This window comes from Alosa alosa, chromosome 8 (assembly GCF_017589495.1).
Source record: "Alosa alosa isolate M-15738 ecotype Scorff River chromosome 8, AALO_Geno_1.1, whole genome shotgun sequence".
NCBI classification, from domain to species: domain Eukaryota; kingdom Metazoa; phylum Chordata; class Actinopteri; order Clupeiformes; family Clupeidae; genus Alosa; species Alosa alosa.
Window position 1 is genome coordinate 19,299,109 of NC_063196.1, and position 24,421 is coordinate 19,323,529.

Genomic DNA, 24,421 nt, shown 5'->3' on the forward strand with positions numbered 1-24,421 from the left:
AATGCAGTCTGGTTTGTAGTTGGATGGGTACCACGTAGCCAGGTTTGATCTTGTTGGGAGGACTTGAAGGCGCGATTTGATGGTAAACGTGAGAATATCCTCACCAAGAGTGGGGTTTGAAAATATGGTGTGGGACAGGGAGTGATTTGCATATGGCAGAAGTGCCAGTTTTCCCTGTAGCCTGAGGCTTGTCCAGTGTTGTGCGCTATGTGAGCGCTTCATTTTGAGAATTTCTGCCCTTGCACCTGTTGTTGACATCTCGGACTGCGTGTTGCTTACTTTGTAGGTTGCGCATGTGTAAATGAGCGGATCGGTAATGATGTTATCCAGTTCAACTGTTCCGCTGTCCGGTCTAGCCCACTTCAGGTGTATTCCAATCCGATGGCAGAGATCGTTTAAGTCAAGCCAGTCCGACCTCACACCGAATTCAGCCGCTTTGATGTCCAGTTTGCCATTGTCCTTCAACTTAAAGCCAAGGAACTGTGGATCATCCTCCTTAGCGGGCGGGACTTTCCGCCTCTGTAGATGTTGGATGAGAGACGCGCGAGCCATCTGTTTCACCGCTGGATCACTGTTATTCAACATGTTAAGCAGGTGGCTGGTTCTAGTGGCAGTGTATATCCACTCGATGTTAGGGACGCCTAGACCTCCATCTTTCCTGGGCTGAAAGATAATGTCCCCGGTTGAGTGCGTGTTCAGCCCAAGCCACATCCTTACCAGTCCCACCGTTTTATTGTTTAGTTCTGTCAGTATGTTTTTGTTGAATATGGATATTTGCAAATAAATGCTGAATTATAGCCAGGGCTATTTCTCTTATAGCATTAATTTTCATAATGATGGGTAAGGGGCAGGAGTCGATGAGGTCCAGTCTGTTGCAGTAGTCGCTGATGAGCTCTTTGATTTGCTCTTCCCAGTTACTTTCTATTTATGGCAGAGGTATGTGTACGTTTCACGGCGTGAATAAACACGTATTGGTTGTTGTAGCAATGTTAATGTAGGCGATTTGTCTGTTTTTGAGGAGTAGGCCTAGTGCAGCAGCAGCAGCAGCGGGACAATTCAAGTCATCTGTTAAAACACTTGACAGTAGACTAGGCTAGCCTACTACTTAACCTCAGTAACAGGTGAGTTGATGAGTTGGAACATTAATGCTAATAAGATGTTAGAATGTGTCACGAATCATAGCCAAGTGAGCTGCGTTGGGCTGTCCTTGTTAGGCTTGTTATTGATGTGTGGGGCTGATCAAAAATAATCGGATGCCCGCGGGAACGCTGTTACAAGAATATTTCAATAAACTTCGGGTGAAATGCAAGCATATTAGGCACATATCTCCAGATGGCTCCAGGTAGGCTAATAGGGCCTAGCCTAGGCTACTTTATAAATACATAATTTGCTGACTGCGTGTGGTTCTTGCTATAGCTGGTCAGGTAGAGGTAGGCTGCTTTGAATTCTTTGTTACATTGCTCCGGAACTGTTCATCACAGCGAGATGAAACCTTAATTGCGTGACAGCGCAGAAGTGGGGCTTTCCAACGAGACTAAACACTTGTCTGTGCGATCAAGTATGAAAATAAAAATAAATATCATGTAATTAAATAAAATTGATTCAGTTCACCTGCGCACCCATTACTCTCGTTTGAATTACTCGCAAACCCGTGATCGCATAGATATGGCAAGCAAATCAGAAGAAAGAGGAGACACAGGGCTATCTATTGGTACCAAGTATATCGTTCCTTCTGGGCTATAAAAACAGACAACGTGACTGCAAAATAAAATAATTTACAAAAACCAACGCTGCACACCCATTACTCTCGTTTGAATTAGACCCTACTCACGAACCCGTCATCGGATAGATATGGCACGCAGAGGAGAATAACTTCATATAGCTCGACTTACCCCACGTTTTTGTGTGTTGTGGTGGCAAAGCATGTTCATAATACAACACTATCATGTGTTTCTCTATGGCAAAGCATGTTCATAATCCGGTTTTGAGATCCTAGCAAATTCCGGCATGGCATCCAATTCGAGACTCACATTGCATCCCAATTTATTCGACAAAGAAACACCTTTTTGCCTTCACTTTGTTCATGATAATGCAGTAAAAAGTTGTTTTAGAATCATCATGAGTGTATACACAGAACATGCAAACTCGGGTTCAGTCAGGTCAGATCAGTTCGTGTCACAGATATGGAGCGCAGAAAGGGCATTTTTCATTACTGTGTCAATGGCACTTACATTGACCATGATAACTGCTTATAACTAAAGGTAGTGAGAATGGCCAAAAATAGAGTAGCCATAGGGCTAAATAAAAAAAATGGCATTTATTTCCATAAGGCACACACCACATATTTTTCACATTTGCTCAGCCCCAGGGAATCCCTCCACCATGGCAATGATATTGCCAGATTCAGAACAGTCTGCCCTATGCACACATGTGCCAGCTTGCAGTGGTGAGATACATGTCAAAATATAAGAATTTTTATAATACACTATTTGTATTTTTATTATTTAAAAATCAAAATGAAATCAATGCAAGTATTAATACATGAAATAGTGGCAGATCTGGGTAGCCTAGACTCTGTTAAAAAACAATATATAGCATGTGTGTATGGCACTTACATTGACCAGGATAAATGTTTCTAAGGTAGTGAAAAAGCCCTTAAAACAGTCTAGGGTTCTAAGGGTTAATTTCTTAATTCAGAGCCATGTTACTTACAGCCAAGTACTTGGAGTGGATATCAGAAAGAAATATAGTTTGGCCATCAGTATGAGATCAAATATATACATACAATATTTGTAGTATTTATTATTGTTCTTTGAGTTAACATCATTTGAATAAAACTGATTAAGTAAGGTGCATTATCATAATATTTTTTATTGGCATTGACCTATTTATGGAAAATATGTTGGAGTGGCCAACAAACTGACCTGTGTATCAGTGTTGGCTTTTGCACAATGTATTGCCATTATTAAAATAGGCTATCCTAATCTTCAAAACTTTTTGAGTAGTTTTCAAATAGTAGTTTTGATTCCCAAGTGCCACCCCAATAAAAAGTCTGGACCCAGCTGGCCCCCCCTATAAAATAATCCTGGCTACGCACCTGTAAAAGACGGCACATTTTGCCTGCTTCACACAGAAAACGATCTAATTTCGACCACTGCAAGAATGTCTCTGTGCGGTTAAGCATCTTATGAATTACGCATCTTATTATCTCTGGACGCAATTTGCACATCATCTGCGTAACCTTGGACTGGAAGTGGTGATCGCATTCTTTCAGACGCGCACTGTTCCAACTACTTCGGCTAGCTACTTTCTAGCGGGATCGGATCTGTTAGAGTACTGTTGCAGATGACTTGGATGAATGATGTTTTATATACATCTTCAATTATGTTCATGGAGATCTGGGGAAGATGTATGTCTTTTAGCGCGTGCAGCATGACGCTATGCTGTAGAGTACCGAAAGCATCGCGAAAGTCCAGGAAAACAGCATAAAACCTGCTTGAGTCATGCTTAAAATCATCAATTCCGGTCTTTAGGCAGAAGACATGTTCGTTCATCCCCTGGCGACTGACGTAGGCCTTTTGACTGGTGGAGAGTATTTCGTTTTCTGTGAGCCAAGGTAGAATGCGGGCAAGTATGCATTTCATAAAGACCTTATAAATTGTTGGCAACAATGAGATGTCCCTCCATGTCGATGGGTCATTGGGGATGTTGTCTTTCTTGGGGATTCTATGTATTAGCACGCCTTTCCAGGACTCAGGATCTCGGCCATTTAATAGGCATGTGTTAAAGATTTGCGTGAGCAATGGGCATAACATTTGCTTTGTGGCTTTTAACGTCTCGTAAGTTACTCCATCGGAGCCACTCGCTTTATTATTCGGCAGGGAAGCGATTACTTTCTCTACCTCAGTGCATGTGAAGGCCTGCGTTTGTGGATCGCAGCCTGCGGGGTTGAGAGGCCAGGGTACCCTTTGTAATGGGGCGTGATCTGTCTCACTGTACTTGTTGGTATAATAGTTTTGAACAAGTTCCACATTGCTTACAGCTGGGGGTGGGTTTGGGTATGCGCTATTGTTAAGGATGATGTCAATTGCTTTTGATCTCCTGTGTTGCCATAAGTAAGAAAGTTTATTTCTTCCCACCTGTTTCGGGTGTTCTGCCATGATGTTCTGAGCTGTGGTTGAAGTTGTGGAAGTTTGCAGCAGCAGAGTGTGTTGGCTGATGCTGTACACAGACACTTCTTTCTGTCACACATCCCTCTCTGTCTGTCTGTCTCTCTGTCTCTCTCTCACTCCCACACACATACACACATACACACACCCACACACCCACACACACACACACACACACACACACACACACACACATATATACCCACACACACACACACACACACACACACACACACACACACAACACACACACACACACCCACACACACACACACCCACACACACCCACACACCCACACACAGCCACACACCCACACAACACACACACACACACACACACAACACACACACACAACACACACACACACACACACACACACACACACACACACACACACACACACACATATAAACGTACCACACACACACACACACACCCACACACAACACACACACACACACACACACACACACACACACACACAGCACACACACACACACACACACACAACACACACACACACACACACACACACACACACACACACACACACACACACACACACACACACACACACACACACACACACACACACACACACACACACACACACACACACAACACACACACACACACACACACACACACACACAACACACACACACACACACACACATCTCCCTCTTTCTGGCTGGGAACATCTCCCCGCAGCAACTGTGTTTAACTCGGCTGTGATTATCTGTGTTATCACCGTTTGCTCATTTCTCTTGGACTGCATCCACCTGGCCCCCTCGCGTATGCTGACAAAACAATGACTGGCAGCAGCCGCCATTTGTCTGCCTGCTTTCCCAAACAACCGCAGAGCCATCGAGCTGCCATATGTTCGTGTGTCATTGTGGTCGTTTTTCGAGGAGCACAAAAAGGTTCGTCATTCCTGCAATTACACTCTTATTCCTGCAACTACACCCGATGGGGGAGATGCCTCCTCCAAAACCATGTCACACAAGATGTCAGAGAGATGAGTTCATATTCTCACGATAGCAGTCAGTCTCAGTCATATTCGCCCGTTCGAAACCGCAGCGAGGCTCACTAGAGTCTCAACGAGGCTAGCAAGGCTCTCAAGCTGGGATATCAGTATGCAACCTCCATCAATAACAGCCAACAGCTACGAGCTGCAATGACAATGTTAATTGCGCTAATCGGAACTGGATTTAATAATATGAAAAGCGTCGCTGCTTGTGCCAACCACACTAGCCTGCTGTTATTAATAACTGACTCTACGTGCTATAGCGGCAAGACAGTATGTTGACTGTTCTTCGAGGCAGAGGCAGAGGAGTTAATTTTTTTCATTTGCTTGCTGTGGTGCCTCAGGCAAAGAGAGCGGGAAAAGACTAACGTCACTCAGAATGAGACATGAGGCCCTGAGAGAGACACCTTGGGAGATGGACACCACTGGCTGTGTTTAGTCTCTCACTTGTTGCTCTCTCATTCTTTGTCTCTCTCTCTCTCTTTCTCTCTGTCCCTCATGTTGCTCTGTCTAGTTTCCCCTTTCCTGGTGTGAATGGAATGTGTGCCGGGGCGAAAACCGTTTTTTTTTTTTTATTGAAATCAATTTGTATTTCTGAAAATCAAACTTCTCTTTAAAATCCATCACTGAACTTTATCCAGCTGCTGATGGGTAGCAACCAGAAGCAGGATCTATTGTCAAAAGTAATGGCGCTCATTAGTGAGGTCATTCATAAGCATAGAGGCTTAGGCCTACTGCACAATGCATAGACTAATGATACTGGTAATGCCAGAGGAGGCTTGATAGCTGTACAAGATCCCCCATCCATCTTGTCTGTTACTATCAAAGGTAGGTAGATTATTAGGTCTGCTACCAAACTAGATAAAATTAGGGGGGGGAATCTGAGATTTTCTTTTTTAGGCCATATCGCCCAGCCCTAGCCGGAGCGAGGGGGTCTTTGTAGGCCTGACAGCCTGACAGGAAGCACACGAGGAGAAAAGGCCGGAGCGACAGCGTGTTCACATGTCCGAGGGTGAAAGAGTCTCTACTGCCGAACAGAAGTTGAGTACTGCCCAATCCACTTCACAGAGGGATCAAGAGAAAGCGAGAGAGAGAGAGAGAGAGAGAGAGAGAGAGAGAGAGAGGGAGAGAGAGAGAGAGAGAGAGAGAGAGAGAGAGAGAGAGAGAGAGAGAGAGAGAGAGAGGGAGAGAGAGAGAGAGAGAGAGAGAGAGAGAGTAAACACTAAAAGAGAACACTTGCACACCACAATTTCTTTCACAGTTGGGAGCACATTGTGCTTGGCAACGGAAGGGTTGGTGGGAGGGGTTGGTGGTGGAGTTACTCAGCAGTTGATTGTGAGTCACCCAGGCAAGGCATCAGATGGGCAGCTGCTACTCACTACCCACTGCCAGTCCCAGGAGCGAAAAAACACAGTGAGAGCCACACGCCATTCACTCGCAACGTGTCCCTCTTTATGGTGGACGCAATAACAACGGCGACGGCCGCCAGACACTACAGACAGACACGCAAGTGGAGCTATTTGGCGAGCGTCGGCGGTCGGAGTGCCACAGCTGCGTCTTTCTCTTGCTGAGAAGAATACCTTGACTTGGAAATAATGGGCTTTTCTGCAGCCTGCTGGTGCCATCCCAAGTTCACGCGTCAGGAGTAGGAGAGCAGAAAGGCATTGGACTCTTTACACTTTCACTCTGCTCTAGTGGCTCCAGCATCAGGGAGTGAAAGGCGTTTCTTTCAAGCATGACAAGCTATGACAAAGCAATGATAGAATGGTGAACTGGTACCAATGTTGTCGAAGTAAGCACTTTTTTTACTATCTAGGCCTATTTAATTTTGTGGGCGTGGTATGGAGATTAAGGATCTATCCACTGAAAATCCCTAATTTCTCATTTAGGAAACAAAGATGGATGCTCTTGTTATGATAGATAGATAGATAGATAGATACTTTATTGATCTCCAAGGGGAAATTCAAGTTATAGAGTTCTGTGATATGGTATCTATTACTTGTCAAAACCAATTTAACTAGCCTCTGCTGAGGGTCTTCAGAAGGAGCTACTGTATGCGACAGCCACGAGAGAGTCATATTTCTTTGTCTAATCTCCTCTCAGCACACATTTAAAAACACCCAGTGCTCGAGGATTTCATGTTTACCAGAAGCACAGACAAAACGTGCGGAAGGTGTCGCTTAGTTATGAATCAAGGCAATCCAAATGATTTTCCCCGAGATTTCTATTAATAAACCACATTTAGCATTCCAGGCCTTGACTAGTTTGTTCTATTTCTGGCTCAGGGAAAGCGTGAGGCAACGGTGAGGAAATTAGATTCAAATCGTTCCGCAAAACTGAATGCGGGCAAGTATGCATTTCATAAAGACCTTATAAATTGTTGGCAACAATGAGATGTCCCTCCATGTCGATGGGTCATTGGGGATGTTGTCTTTCTTGGGGATTCTATGTATTAGCACGCTTTCCAGGACTCAGGATCTCGCCATTTAATAGGCATGTGTTAAAGATTTGCGGAGCAATGGGCATAACATTTGCTTTGTGGCTTTTAACGCCTCGTAGTTACTCCATCGGAGCCACTTTCGCTTTATTATTCGGCAGGGAAGCTTTATTACTTTCTACCTCAGTGCATGTGAAGGCTCATGCTTGTGGATCGCGAGCCCAAGGGTTGAGAGGCCAGGGTACCCTTTTGTAATGGGGCGTGATCTGTCTCACTGTACTTGTTGGTATAATAGTTTTGAACAAGTTCCACATTGCTTACAGCTGGGGGTGGGTTTGGGTATGCGCTATTGTTAAGGATGATGTCAATTGCTTTTGATCTCCTGTGTTGCCATAAGTAAGAAAGTTTATTTCTTCCCACCTGTTTCGGGTGTTCTGCCATGATGTTCTGAGCTGTGGTTGAAGTTGTGGAAGTTTGCAGCAGCAGAGTGTGTTGGCTGATGCTGTACACAGACACTTTTTTACACATTCTCTGTCTGTCTGTCAGTCTGTCTCCCTCTCTCTCTCTCTCTCTCTCTCACTCACACACACACACCCACACACACCCACACACACACACACACACACAACACACACACACACACACACACATAAACGCACCCCACACACACACACACACACACACACACACACACACACAACACACACACACACACACACATACACACACCCACACACACACACACACCCACACACACACACACACACACCCACACAACACACACACACACACACAACACACACACACAACACACACACACACACACACAACACACACACACACACACACACAATAAACCACATTTAGCATTCCAGGCCTTGACTAGTTTGTTCTATTTCTGGCTCAGGGAAAGCGTGAGGCAACGGTGAGGAAATTAGATTCAAATCGTTCCGCAAAACTGGCACTCGACATGTGCATAATAAACTGTAAAAAATATGACACGTCGTGTGTGTGTTGCGCCGCTTATTTTTCTGCACAGGTGTCCACTTCGTTAGACATAAACATCAATGCTTTGCAGAACTTGTTGGCTTCCTAAAGGTCAAACCTCTCAGAATTTTCAGGAAAAAAAACACCACGAGCAAAGAGCTACATGTGCAGAATCAAAGTTTAGGTGAAGATTATTCCTTAGGTCAGTTGGGTTCTCTATGCCCTGCAGCTTTTTTATATTCATTTTGCCATGAGGAAATTATAGACTTGGGTTCTCTAAGGTCAAGAAAATAAGTCATTTCAATGTATCTTCTAATGGCCTTATAATGGGGTGGACGGACTGATAAAACACCAGGTAATTGACTGCACCGTAAAAAGGTTCCAAGTCTCCAGTAGCGTCATTCAGCTTTGGGCTTAAAGGCAGTTTCTAGCCTATGTGTATTCTAGCCCAGTGAAGAATCAGAATGCAATCTGGGATTCAGTCACCATTACCACAGGCAAAGATCCTTAATATACATTATCAACCGTCTCTGCCACAGGCATGTTAGAGACTGCTATATTAATGGATGTTCTAGAACATCTAGAACAAAGATCTTAGAGCACACCATTCTCCCTTTTACAAGTTAGTTTACTATCAAAATGACTTCAAAGCTGTCATATTAACCTTGCATAGGATGCCTTTAAGCAAGGTTCATCTATTCATTTCATTAATTTGACATTATTGTTTATTACTGATATTCTCCTTAATGTAGTCTTACCATGTTATTGTTTTTATATTATTGATTGAATGGACATTATTGTTTATTATTGCCTTTTTCCCCTCATTTTCATTGCTTATTTTATTAGGCTATTGATTGAATTGACATTGTTGTTTATTATTGCTATTCTCCTTATTATAGTTTGACCAACATTCTAATCTGTTCCCTGTTCAATTTTAAATATTATATTACTTTTGTATTTGTATGTCGCTTTGGACAAAGGCATGTGCCAAATCCCATAACCATAACCATCTAGTGTTAAGTGGTTCAACAGGGCATGAGTGTGTGAGGAGACTAAATAAACCCCACACACACACTCACCCAGAGGTCACCCTCAAAGTTTACAGATAAAGAGCCTAATGTTTTTGATGCTTTTAGATTGTTATACGAGCCACTTCTACTTAGCCTCTATCCTGGCCAGACCCAACAGAATCTCTCAAATTGAAGTATTATAGTGAAGGGCACAACCCTTGGCAGAAAGCATAGCTTCTAGACAGTCGCTGACTCTCAAATCACACCAAAAGGAGGAAGACTTCCTCTGTCAATGGCCACGTCTAGACAAAAAAGAAATGACTGGGCACTCTATTCTGTCAATGTCTTCTATTGAGTCAATTAAAAGTCGATATAGAGCAGAAATAGCTGACGGCAATCAAATACAATACTTCAGTGATGTTGCTCCTTTTCTACTCTCACACTCTTAAAACAGATGTGTTAGAAACAACACAAAACTGTGTTGTCCCTATCTGGACATAATGATATGTTAAAAAACAACAAGTTGTGTTATTTTCAACAGATTTGTTGTAAGATTGTACACAATATAACAAAAGCAATGTGTTAGAAACAAGACAAATTGTGTTGTCCCTATCTGGACATAGAGATGTGTTAAAAACAACACAAATTGTGTTATTTTCAACACATTTGTTTTAAGAGTGCACAGTAGGAGAGACTGAGGGCAGGTGTTACTCAATCTCTCAGATCTCACAGATAACATGTGTAACAATGACATCATCCAACTAAGTTCCAACTGTCATCAATGTTTTCCACCCGTCATAAGTTATTGATAGAAAGTCTCCCTTATAAAAAGTATGGAATGGTGTAGTCTAAGGGAACTTCCTGAAGAAGTGATGCCCTGAACAGGGAACCAGGGGGCTATGAATGATTCATGACAAGGCCTGAGGCTGTGGTCTCACAGACAGCGGTGTTACAAAAATGGCATCCTCGATCCCACATAATGTTTTTTTCTACACTATATACGTACACAAAAGTACTGGGACATTTATGAGCATTTATGAGGCCAGGCACGGATGTTGGGCGAGAAGTTCACCCCCCAAAGGTGTTTGATGGTGTAGTAGAGAATCCTGTTTTCTGCGAGCCAGTTGAGTTCTTCCATAACAAAATCACATAAACTTGTCTATATGGACCTTGCTTTGCAAACTCTAGACAATCAAGCTGGTGGAGTGATACTGATGTAATTATGTTTTTTTCAGGGGTTGGGGTTGGGTTAGTGAAAGGACATCTTAATGCTTCAGTGTACTCAGACATTTCGGACAATTCTATGCTTACAACTTTTTGGGAAGAGTTTGGGGAAGCCCTTATCAATCCTAAGACCGCTGTACCCCAGTGCACAAGGTCCACAAAGATCTATACAGACATGGTTGGGCGAGAACTTGACTGGCCCACAGAGAACAGGTCTAACATCATCTAACATCAATGCCTGAACTCAAAAATACTCTTCTGAATGAATGGGCAAAAAATGCACAATGTGGGAATGCACTTGTCACAAGGTCGGTTCGTTCGCCGCTCACGGGCCTCGAACCTGCCACTTTGACACACACACCGGCATGGGAGACCAGGCTTCCAACTCAGCGGTTAGAAGCGTTCTTAAGGTTAGGGCTGTGAGGATTTACATGGGCAACCAGCACGCTAGCTCAGTCTGCCTCCGTTACACCAGAGACTTTCTAATGTGGAGACACAGCACTCAAAAAATACTCCATAGAAATGCATGGGGCTAGTTTGTCAAGCCAATATGGCAGTTGTCTACACATATCCCACCCCTTCCTCGGCAAAACGTTGACATGTGAATACATTGAGCCAATCATGTGGTGTGATGTAAATACATTGAGCCAATAATATGGTGTGTTGTGAAGACATCGCTAGCTCAGTCTGCCTCCGTTACGCATGCATATATATATATATATATATATATATTTAAACAGGTGCCAGATAATAAAAGATGCAAATGGAAAAAGGAATATCCGCACACTGTCTTCTTTGCTCTCAAAGGTGATATAATTGAACAACGTTTCAACAATTCTGGTCTTCATCAGGTACATCAAAACAAATGTAACTGAAAAAGACCAGAGTGGTCGAAACGTTTCACAATTAAATCACCTTTGAGAGCAATGAAGACAGTGTGCGGATATTTTCCTTTTCCAAAAAATTGCACATACTATAAAATCCTTCCCAAAAGATTGAAAGCTGTTACATCTGCAAAGGGGGACCATCTCCATAATATTATTAATACCTAATGATTTCAAATGGGATGTCACTGGGATTGGGATGTCCTCCTTTGAGTGTAATGGCATAAGTCCCAATACTTTTGTCTACATACTGTAAATTTGGTAGCAAATAACAACCTTGCATTTTGTTAGGAAAAAGATTCATTGAGTTAAAAGGTGCACTCCTTGATGCTGGTGAAAAGGCTATTGACTTTTCAGCTCAAAATCCGACCAAATAAACCAGTTTCTTTTCATGTTACTGAAGCAGCATTGCTGATTGGCTGAGAGGTGTAAAAATAGGCTCGGCTACTTTACTTGCTGCTCACAGAGAGTTTTATTCACACATGCACTGGATAGACCTACGGTGTGTGCACAGACAGAGGAGAATTAATGGCTTATAATAGAGGACTGCCCTGCTGAGGTGTGTCTCAATTCATGCATTCTCACACCAGTGATATGGGCACGCTAACCTGCTGAGTGCTCGGCCGGTAAAGGTCATCAGCCCCTGCTGGGACTGCAAATAGCACGATTAGCTATGGAGATAATGCCACGCTGCTTTTAACTTGGTACTATAATGCACACCACTGAAGTGATTAAACCTTTTGTACCCAGAGAGAGACCCACAATTCCCAGGGGTCTGATACCATCACAGTACCTTGTCTGACGGCCAGAGTGGTGGTGTAGACCAGGAAGAGGAGGATGTAGTTGAGAAAGCTCTGGAACACGGGGTGTTTGCACGATAGTCGTCAGCCAGGTACTTGCTGGTCAGGCCGATCCCGCAGATGAGCAGAGAGAGCACCTGGCCCAGGGCCAGAGTCAACAGCAGCTCCCTGGGGATGGAGAGAGGGAGCGAGGGAGGGAGAGAGAGAGAGATAAAAAGGGAGGGAAAAAAAGAGAAAAGGGAGGGGAGACAGAGGGGAGATGGAGAGGACGAGACAGAAAGGTGACAGAGAGAATGAGGTGATGGATGAGACAGAGAGAGAGAGAGAGAGAGGGAGAAAGAGAGCGGATGGGTGAACCATAGAGAAAGACAAGAGAGAGGCAAGTGTAAACAGGGTACAGAGGACAGGGGGAGGCAGAGTGAGTAAAGGCAGGATAGATAGATAAAGAGAGAGGGGGGAGGGAGAGAGAAAGAGAGAGGAAGAAAACAAAACAGTTATTAGAATACAGCCTTGTCACTATGTAGTTATCGTAGTAGTAGTAGTAGTAGCAGTAGTGATTGTTGCCTCAGTAATGCGACAGTAAGTCTATATTTACTAGCATTTAATCCCTACTGGTGCTGGTAAGGAGATTTATAACACGGTCAAGACAGACATTTCAGCGACAATCAAATTTCCTGGGAATTCAGCCTACAAGTTTATTATTGCTAACATCATGCTGCACCCGCTGAACCACAGTGATTACAGTGTTTCTGAGCAGCCGACGTTATATTATATTTGTGGAGGGCACTCCAGCAAGGCTTATTGGACGCAACAAGCGCCGGACTGAAGCACAGCGCCGCCACGATTGAATTCATAGTGAACAGGATGCCTAGTTCCTGATGCCTACTCCACCCTTTCCAGAGAGACTGGCTGAATATGTAGGGGCTTGAGCTAGCCTTCCGATTGAACCACTTCCTCCAGAGGCTAACCAGCCTGTCAGTCAGTGCCATTACTTTGACAGAGGTCTGTCTCCTCTTAGCCTGAGAAAACTCAGAGGCTCTTCTCTCTCAGCCGTAACCATGGCACCCACCAGCTGAGTGACAGGTGTCAGCTCAGGGATTCCAGTGCCGCATGTCTCCATCGTTCGTCCCCCCCCACACACATCCCCTCTGCCCCCCTCCTAAGAAGCTGTCTCTGTCGGCGGCAGCTGAGGCACGTCCAGTGTGATTTGCGGTCGCCCGGGTCTATATAAATACACTCTGTCTGTGTAAATACACTGGGCCTCGGCGCAGTGATAAGCACTCAAGCCTTTCCTGTCATTCATCAACAGGTGGCAGCTGGGAGATGCAGCTTCCGCAGGATGCTGTCTGCGTGGGGTTGATATTCCCTCACACATACACACACACACAAACACACACACACACACTCTCTATATCTCCCTTTCACTCTCTCAACCCCCTCTCTCTATTTATCTGCCTTTCTCTTTCTTTCACTCATATTCAGTCTCTCTCTCTCTCTCTCTGTTTGCGGCTTCCTTCTCATCGTTCCTCTCGTTCTCTCCTTCCCTCCCTCTCTACTTCTCTATGCGTGCTGTTGTTAAAGTGATCAGGCCCGAGGACATTGGCTGCTGGGTCTTTTGTCCCCTGCGATAAGATAACACATCTCCACCATTGGTGTGCTCCAGAGACAGGACCTCTGCCACCACATCCCACTGATTACATTCCACATCTCATCCGTCTGATTGAAATCTGCAGAAATTTGATCCAAGAGTTGGATCACCAAAGAATAGTGAATGCAGAAGATTGTTTCTTTTAGAGGGAGCGGGGGGGGGGCTTTTATGCCTTTAATTTGATAGGACAGTAAAATGAAGACAGTGACAGGAAGCGAGTGGGAGAGAGAGATGGGGTAGTATCGGGAAATGACCTGGGTCAGACCCGTGGGACCAAATGTGATATGGGTGCTGTAGCCAGCTGGGCCACCTCATACGATGCTTGTCTCCACAGCTTAGTTCTTTACAGCAACAATTAAAATGTCTAACTCGAACATTACAATTGTGAGATGTTTGGTCTGGTTTATTTTCAAATTTCTCAAAATTAAATGGGACGTGATGGGATGCAATCCATTTCCTAATCCTACACTTGCATATGATTGTATACTTGTAGCAATCGGAGCATACTTACTGTACACACAAATTCAGACCAGAGCTGTCCACATTCAAATCCAGACTCAACTAAAGCAAAAACGAAGACACTAGTGAAGTGAGTTACATGACTTACAAACTCTTACAATCCCAAGATGACATTTCCTCTTTTCAAGTGGTTCAACAAAGTCACTCACCGTTTTGTGTGGAAGTAGAAGTGGAAAGATTTTGTGCATGTCTTGTCAATAAGCTTATTCGTTTTTTGGAAAGAAAGCACAACGCCCCACTTGGGCCTTCTCTACTATCTGCATTCCCATTTCCATACTTAATATTCCGGAGACTTACCCAGCACTTTCCCAAGTGATAACATTCCATGCTGTGTGACTTTACAAGGCAGGTCTACAGATAGAGACATCCCCGTTGTCCCCACAAGCTGTGTCAGAGTCATATGCCCTATGCAATCTTCACCACATTTTTTGAAACTGCGTGGCAGCAGTCTCTTTTTTCAGCAAAATTGTGCGATGTCTATGTAGGGTCTATGTAGCACAGTGGTTTGAGAAAAGGTTACCTGTGTGAATATTAATACAGCAGACATAATAAGAGCCAGGACCAGAGCAGTGTGTGTGTGTGTGTGTGCTGGACAATCTCTCTTTTTCTCTGACCCTCAGCGACCCGCAATGACGCTTTCATTCCGACTCACAGAATATACATAGCACACCTTCCAACTTTTCTCACCATCACACAGCATGTGTGTTTGTGTGTGTGTGTGTGTGTGTGTGTGTGTGTGTGTGTGTATGTGACTGTGTGTGTATGTGGCTGTGGGTGTGTGTGTGTATTTGATGGGTTGTGCCTCTGTGTGTAGAACTGATTTGGTATGCAGGCCGGTGTCTCAGGGGAGCCTGTCAAGGTGGACTGACAGCTTTGCTTCCGTAGTATTACCTCTTATCCTGCCACATTCACCTCCACCCCCCACACACACATACACACAGCCACGCCACACTACCCCACATAACACACACACACACACACACACAAAACCTCAGGGGTCTCACAGCAGCCCTGCATTCCAAAGCAAAAGAAAATACTCCAGCACAGAAAGACCACACTTCCATACTAATGAGTCCATCTATATGACTGAAATGTGCTTAGGGAGAGAGAGTTTGTATATGAGAGGATCTTAAGAGGCTAAATAAATAAATAAATAAATAAATAAATAAGGCGAGTGAGACAGAGTGGCTAGACTAGAGTTTCACAGTCAATTGGCCCCTGTGAGAGGTTCGATGGGCAATTTAGTGCAGGTTGCAGGTTGACCGGGTAAGGTCTGGGTCTTTGCATGGTGTTCATGTCCACTGTTAAAGCAGCACTAAAGACTGTTAAGATTAACATTTTTACACACTTAAATAAGTAAGACCATAAAGATGACCTTTACCTTTACACAGACATACACACATAGACAATACTATACGAATGGAGCGCATCAAGCAGTTTGTGGAAGAAAGAATACCTTCTGCTTTACATAAAAGTTCAACCTACGTGCACTGCTGTGGTTACTGAATTATTGATTTTAACAGACATTTTGTTTTTCCCCACTGCTTTAATAGTTGATCTACAACAACATAGGGATCACTGGAAAATCTGCTATTTAGAACGATCACTATTTTTATGACATTCCGTTTGGGATGCTTCTGACAATCGCTCAGGCTTTGTGTTAGCAGTATAATGACATGCACATTAAGGCTTGTCATGTGAACTAGAATGATAGAAATCAAAACACACTGAAAATATCACACACGCACACATACTGTACACACACACACACACATTGTTATGAGCTCAGGGATGAGGGGCAAAGCACAAACAAAGCTCATACTAGTCCCAAGAGACTAGTGTGTGTGTGTGTGTGTGCGTATGCGTGCATGCATGCGTGTTTGTGTGTGTGTTTTGTCTGTGTGCACACGTGTTTATCTGCCTCAGAGGAGTGCAGAAAACTCAAACTATTCTCACAACCCAAGGTTCTCATATACCTCCACAGGAATATCAACTCACACTCCCTATCGGGCGTTTGACATTAAAATTAATGTGCTTCTCTCACAGTTAATTTAAAATCTCATTAGCAATACCTGGGAAACAAAGCAAGCAGAACCACTTAAAAACAAAAACAGGTCAGGGGTGATCTTTCTAAAAGTCTGTGTACAATAGCGGAAATTAGAAACATAAAGTAGTGTGTCATATTTAAATATGCAACACAGCAGGTTGCTAAATTAGATTATTTCAGAATTCAAAGGGTTGATATTGAGAGCCAAACAAGAATCTCTCACTGCCTCCAAACATTATAACATATGCAAGCAAATTAGAATATTGTTTGGTGTTCACACATTCCTGAAAAAAAAAAAACATGAGGAAATGGATTTCACAGACGGGTTGTCAGCACACACATTACTGTGCTCCGACTTTCATTCTCAAGTTGTGAAGAGTTTCACATTACTTAACACAAATAACTGTGCTGGTGTTCTGGGTGTCTGTGGTTGTTCTCTAGCGGTGTACCATCACACCAGTGTGACAGGAATATTGGAAAATGAAATAGAATAAGAATATCTGGGTTCACTGAATTCAACATGGAATTCTAGAACTTGAGAATTGTTGCGGAATTGAATCTTTTGTTAGAATGTTCAAAAACTCACACCTAAAGGGCTACACTACTTATCTACACGGTGTGGAGTACGCTCCAGTTCTGACCTGTTCCCTGTACCCATAATCTTTCCTCTCAGAGAAACTCACAACAACTCGTACGTAAAGTACTGTACATTCACATTGGGACAGTTTCTCCATCTCTGCGTCTCTCTGCCGTGAAATGGAAAGCGTCTAACAGTGATGTGATGAAGCCCCTGATGATGTTCCAGATTAGGCGGGAGTGTAATTAGTTTGGCAACTCCTCTCCACACTGCTGATAATTGACTGATGGGGGCTATTGGATGATAGCACCGTTATCTGATAGAGTGGCTATCTGCCAGTGCCAAGTATCTGAGCCCTATATATGGCAAAGTACGGGTGGGCCAGGGTGTGTGCGCGGGTGTGTGTGTGTTTGTCTGAATATGTGTGTGTGTGTGTGTGTGTGTGTGTGTGTGTGTGTCATATGTGTGTGTGTCATGTGTGTGTGTGTGTGTGTGTGTGTCTGTCTGTGTTTTGAGGATGCATTGAGCATAGGGGGCTTGTTGTTTTCCTTCTATTTCCTACCAGAAACTTTTAATTACGGTGCTTTAGCGGCACATCCCCTCCCGCTAGCTAAACATAATGAGAGTCATTACCTCAACCTCTCCAGATTACATGCTGCCAAAGACGCAGAGCAAACAATGGCTCTGGCATACCAATCACTCAGCTCTGCATTATCACAACAGCTATAGCAATCATGTGCACTTGTCATATACTATTATGGAAGATTCAATATGTTGATAGATAGATAGATAGATATATAGATAGATACTTTATTGATCCCCAAGGGGAAATTCAAGAAAGAACCTCCCATACCTTTAGTTGTATTTCCTATGGCGGCTATGTGTTGGATATGTGTTTGGCTCAAATGGAGCAAGATTTAAAGGCAATGGGCCCTATCTTACACCCGGCGGAAAGCGTTCTTATCTTACACTCAATAAAGTTACATACACACTAATGACACTTTGCGCCAGGGGTGTGGCACTTAACGACATACAGTAAGGTGTGTTCTGGCGCATGATCGAAAAATCGCTTTCTTACAGCCTCTAAAAATCATTACGCCACTGACCAAGAAAAACCTGATCTATAGCGAAAGGCACATATAAAGCACAGCTGAAGATGCACCGTCACGATATGTAAGCAGCCCTTAGCAACCAGTCCCAAACAACTCCTCTGCTATCCTTAGGATTTTTATTCAGTCATTCGAACATTATTGGGGTTGTTTTTTTCAGGCTATGCTTCCGATGGTAACCTCTTGACAGTCAATAGTGAAAGTAAGTAGCTGTGTAGAACTGTTTTGCCGTTGACTATAAGTCCACAGTGAAGTTAGTTTCACTTTGCCTAGAAATAATAGGTGCATGCAGATGCATGTAGGCTCTACTCTACTAGTCACAACAGGTTTTAGTGTTGTCCTTTAATGTTTGTAAAGATGTTTGCAAGGGTAAGATCAGCGTAAGATCTTTCTGACAATATGCATGTTAATTTGTGTTGGTTCACATACTTGTGCTGGACACACTGTTGCCCACATATAGAGTCGGGGCTGTGCACATTTTTGGTAGCATGCACATTTTTGGTAGCACACACATTTTTGGTAGCATACACATTTTTGGTAGAGCACACAGAATAGAATAGACAGCTGGATTCACTGAATTTGACGAAAGGGGTGTTGTAATCAGGGCCGGCGGAAGGCATGGGCATTCTGGGCAATTGCCCTGGGCCCAAACTACCAGGGGCGCCACAGCGCTACAACACTGCACATTGTCAAATAATGACATAGACGGTTTAAATGCGGGAGCAATTCATTTTCAGTGATATTGGTTAAATAACAGTCATGAATCAGACGTTCAAAGCATAGTGCTGCAGAAGAAAAGTGCACAGGTTGAAAAACTTTTCTCCCGCGTATGGGTAGCCTACTGATCTTCAGCCTGAATCATCAGGTTGCTATGGAACGTAACAGAGGGACGACAATGTAATAAGGTAAAAATCTGAATCTCATCATGTCACCGAATCAGGGGAGCAATGAGCTTGTTTCCACGCAATAAGATGGTCCTATCGTGGGGTGATGAGACAGCGACACTCGAAGTGCGTTCCTAATGTCACGTTTGAATGCACACCTAACAGACGGCATCATTTTAAATAGGTAGTCCGATTTCTGTATAATAGCCTGTAAAATAATATGTTTATGTTACGTGAAAAGCCTAATTGCTTAATTGTAGGCTACCATTTTTTCTGTGAGGCCTCGCAATCACAATAGTCCCACAACATTTTTTTTTATTTTTCCTTGCAGTCCAGTAACGCTGGAAAGTAGCAACGTTGAGCTCCCCCACATTGAAACCAGCCCAGATCTGCACGCTGCATCCAGGGGCTTTTGGGAAGGTACCACACAGTCAAAAGTGGCACGCAGTCTATGAACATAAGGCGACATATTTCTATTTCGCCCAAGGCGCAGGATTGCCTTCCGCCGGCCTTGGTTGTAATAGTATCACAAACTGCACCTTTAACAAAGTCAGCTCTTGTCACATACGTACACACATACACACAAACACACACGCACAAACACACACGCACACACACACACTCTCCCCCACACGCACACACACTCCTGGGTGCTGTTAGGGCTGCACCAGCCAATTCCCTAAATACATCACTTTCTCAATGTATGCTAGATAAAGGATCCCTTTCCATGTATTTACATAATTCTAGAAATGAGATCATATTTGCATTCACCCTGTTGGACAATCAAATAGTTTCAAATTACGCACCAAATCTCATTCAGTTTATGCCTCTAAGAAACAAGGACATCAGAATTTTTATTCTATTGTGAAAATCCACTAAGCTTGTATTGATTTATCCAGCACCATTTACGGTGAGCATTGTTTCTAGGCATTTTACACTCCCCTAACACCACTCAAAGGATCATGGGTGTCTCATTTCAGCTGGAGGAGGATACTCTACTCTACAGGGCTGTACACAAAGCAAGGCATGGTCTCATTACCGCACTGTGGTTCCATTCAAACTCTTCTGTTTTAATTGTGGTCTCTGTCCTTCCTGAGTGATAACACCCAGAAACACATTGCAGTGCAAAATCTGCTTGGTATGTGTGTGTGTGTGTGTGTGTGTGTGTGTGTGTGTGTGTGTGTGTGTGTGTGTGTGTGTGTGTGTGTGTGTGTGTGTGTGTGTGTGTGTGTGTGTGTTTTGTGTGTTTGTTTGGACAAACAGCAGTTAATTTCTTGTGGTGCTGTTGATGTCAAGAGTCTAGTCAAACCGATCATCTCCAACAGCTCTTTATGAGATACCTGCATAATTCAGAGTAAAGCTAGTGTGTATCATAATTTTATATAATGTCAGAGCAATGCCCTCCATCTCAGTGGCCCAATCATTGCCGTAACTCATTTAGTTGTCAATGTAAATGAAGAACTGACATTAAAAAATCTTTCTGTGAGATTTTTATTCCCACTGACTATTTAACTATAGTTTAAAATACCAGTGTTAAACAGGCTTTGTTAAGAGAGTTGAGGGAGGATTCTGATCAAGTGGTAGCCATATTAGCATGAATTTATGGTCTATGCTACACAGGAGGAAATCCATTACCATGCACTTTGCTTACAGCATGTTGTAACACGCATCCGGGCTTATTCGCTACCCAGGGAAAATAGGCATGTGTAAATGTCAGCGGAGTTGTTTTATGCGTATTGGTGTAAGATTGCCTAGTGTGGCTTCAGTCAATTCCAGATCTCAGACTTCAATCTTAAAAGCTATCCTCTCCCATGGCCTTTGCAAGAGCCAAAGTAAAATACAGTATAAAATACAGTGTCATGTTAAATGGTTCTTACATCAATGATCAAATCATATCACTAGTTCAAATTTCTTCAATACCTCCCATACCTAACATTAAATGCACCTCTCGACAGGTAAAGTGGCTAAAAATTAAGAAATCAGGGAGTGCTCCAAAGAGTATAAAGTCGCATTACGAATATGCATTAAATCAGTTAAACACAGCTTTGGGCTGATACTGTCCTGTAACTCACCAACTGTGCACATTAAGCAAACAACGCCCCAGCCACTCACTGCTGATGGAGGCCAATTAGGATGATGTTTGTTCGGTGGTACGTGGAGCAGTGTGAGCGAAATCAATAGACACTTAAGCGCCTTACAGTAAAGGTGTTCATTTCTGATGTCCTTCTCCGCTGGGGGATTCACATTAAGCCGCCGATACTTTGCAGGAGGTTCGGAGGCAGTGTCGGCGCGCCAAGCCCGATCTCATTGTTGGACCGTGCCAAAGGCGGGCCGGAAATTTGCATTTAGATGGAAAGCAATTTGCTCTGCTTGGAGGCAATTATATTAAAGATGAAATATGTGTGTATTTTTTCCCTCTCTAGGTCCTCTGACACTGTACCCCAGGTAACATTACCTGGGTAAAGATTTCACTGCATTAAGTCTATGCCAGCTCAGTGGTGTGCCTTGCACAAAAGATGAGATGCGGTTTCCAGTGTATAAGGTGGGAAAAAACAATACTCATCCAGATTACACAAACATTCTAGATATTTATTCTCTGTGTCTGCAATGTATGCTTTCCAAAAGGGGTTTGAATTATTCATGGTAACCACAGCACATCCTAGATGCTAAAAGGAAACTGTTGGGCATCCAGAGGCAAAATGGAGTCAGTAATACAACATTATCATTTCAAATATAGTTGTTCAGCATGAATCCTTTTTGCAAGGAATACTCAAACCTCAGTATCAAACTATAGGTGTGAAGGTTCCAAAAAGTAAACTTTGTTCAGTGGTGGATAGGTGCGATCGGCACACTAACACCTTATGGGTGAGCACATGGTACGAGCGCTCGTTCTGTGCAGAGTGAGAAGTAGCTTTTTTTCTCTCTCTCCCAGTCAGCCTCACACCACAGATTTATGACACCTTGCTAACAACATGAATTCATCTCCTCAAAAAAGCCTCTCTATTATAAGCCACGCTCACATTAAAAACCAAAAGCAATCACAGACGTGAAGTGATTGAGAGGTGGTGAATCATGTTTTACCATAACCACACCCTATTCTGAGCATTCTCCAAGGACATCAGTCACATCCAGCTGTGTGTACTGGCCAGTGCGGTGTGTGTGTGTGTGTGGGGTGATATGTGTGTGTGTGTGTGTGTGTGTGTGTGTGTCATGAGCAGACTGTAAATGATATGTACCGGTAGTCAGCTGACACTCTCTGTGTTCATGTGTGTGGTGGTCTGTAGAGGCTCTGAGGGGACTGATGTTGTGCTGACCCTTCTCCTCAAGGACAGGGAGATGAGATCAGCAAGTGGACAATACAAGTCTGCTAGTCTGATCATCACTGTCAAGCATTAGGAGACAGCAAAAGTCTCATATAGGCCAATACACCAATACCACTGTCTTGCATAGGACCAACAAAAAATGTATGTAAAAGCCCTTAAGATACAGAGTTAAACAGTTCTAGATTGTACTCTTGGAAGGTCTCAAATGCGAAAAGGGATGGTGTCTGCTAAGCTGGTTAGACGCTGGTAAGGGGCGGTAAAGTCACACATTCTTTTTCTCTACGAGTGCACAGCATGCTGTATTCTGCAGTGCGGTAGTTTCCAGGTGAAAGCGATACACCTTTGTTCACTAAACCGTGCCATGCTGATCGTGTAGCAGAAGTGTAATTCTGCTCTGGTAACAATTTCCAAAGACAGAGAAAAGAAGGAATAAGAAAGCATGCTCAGGGAAAGTCTGTTATTTAAGGAGAACAATAGACTTTTCTTATCTATTAGCAATTAACTTGTCTCAGCAAACTCTGTTCCCTGATTCCAGATGTTGGAAAGGTTAATTAATTGAGGGAGAAGAACCAGAGAGAGAGAGACAAAGAGTGATATCATCTGTTATTTTGGGCATCATCCTCTACAACAGTGCTTGAATGGGAAAAATAAATTACATTCTGTGTTGGAAAAAAGCTTTGTTTCATTTTTGCGTTTTTGTCTGTGTTGTCATTAACCTTTTTCCACCAGCAGATGAGCCGGTGGCATTCAGGAGTAGTGCACACAATGCTCCAAAAGAACCCAACTAATTACCAGAGTCTATAAAGAGGAGGAACGAAACCGGGAGGGGTGAAACTGTCCAGGTGAGTGTGGAAATTAATTTTTCATGAGCCATTTTATAACGCTCTCTTGAATACCTCTACTTGTAAAAACGCTTCACGAAAAGGAAGAGAAGAGAGCAAAGAGAGGCTCTGAGATCTAGTTTTGAGCGCCACTGCAGCACTAGAAATAAGCCTTCACATGTTGCAAAGACGGTTCTTGGGCTGTATGTGTATTTTGGTGTTTCTCAGATGTCAAAGCACAGAGCAACTGCCCTGAACATGAGAGACCAACGCCTGTTGAAACAACTGTGTCAGAAAGGTTCGCGTCTCGAGTCCAAATCATGCACTGAGTGATGTGGTGCCCTTGGTGGGGCCGTGTGATATGACATCACGTAATGACTGCTGACAGCTCCTCGGCTTAGACAGAGAGAGAGAGAGAGAGAGAGAGGGAGAGAGAGAGAGAGAGAGAGAGAGAGAGGGGGAGGGAGAGAGAGAGAGAGAGAGAGAGAGGCAAGTTAAAACACAGAGTGGCTACCAAGGGCTCATTACGCTCTCTCACTGTGCACAGGGCAGGGAGGAGTGGAGACAGCAGGGGGCCTGACTGGGAGAAGAGAGGAGAGAGAGAGAGAGAGAGAGAGAGAGAGAGAGAGAGAGAGAGAGGAGAAAGAGAGAGAGAGAGAGAGAGAGAGAGAGAGAAAAAAGAGAAAGAGACAAATGTTGGGGAGGGAGACATGAAGGAAGACAGAGAGAGGGGGGGAACTGAGTGGGAATGAGAGTAGGACAGAGGTATGGAGAGATAAAGAAAAATGTGTCAGAAAAAGAGAGGGAAAAAGAGAAGAAGATGAGGAAGAGGGAAACAAGGTAGAGGTAGAGAGAAAGGGTGATGGAGGGAAACAAGCTAGAGGTAGGGAGATGGAGGGAAACAAGGTAGAGGTAGAGAGGTAGGGAGATGGAGGGAAACAAGGTAGAGGTAGA

General features: G+C 43.6%; 1 protein-coding gene across 1 annotated transcript in view; it reads right to left on the reverse strand.

Moving 5' to 3' along the window:
* Positions 1-24,421, reverse strand: part of slc35f1 (solute carrier family 35 member F1) — a 95,135-nt gene that overhangs the window by 59,029 nt on the left and 11,685 nt on the right. The window contains 2 exon segments of the mRNA XM_048250618.1: positions 12,533-12,607; positions 12,610-12,707. Of these exon segments, the coding sequence (XP_048106575.1) occupies positions 12,533-12,607; positions 12,610-12,707 (173 nt within the window).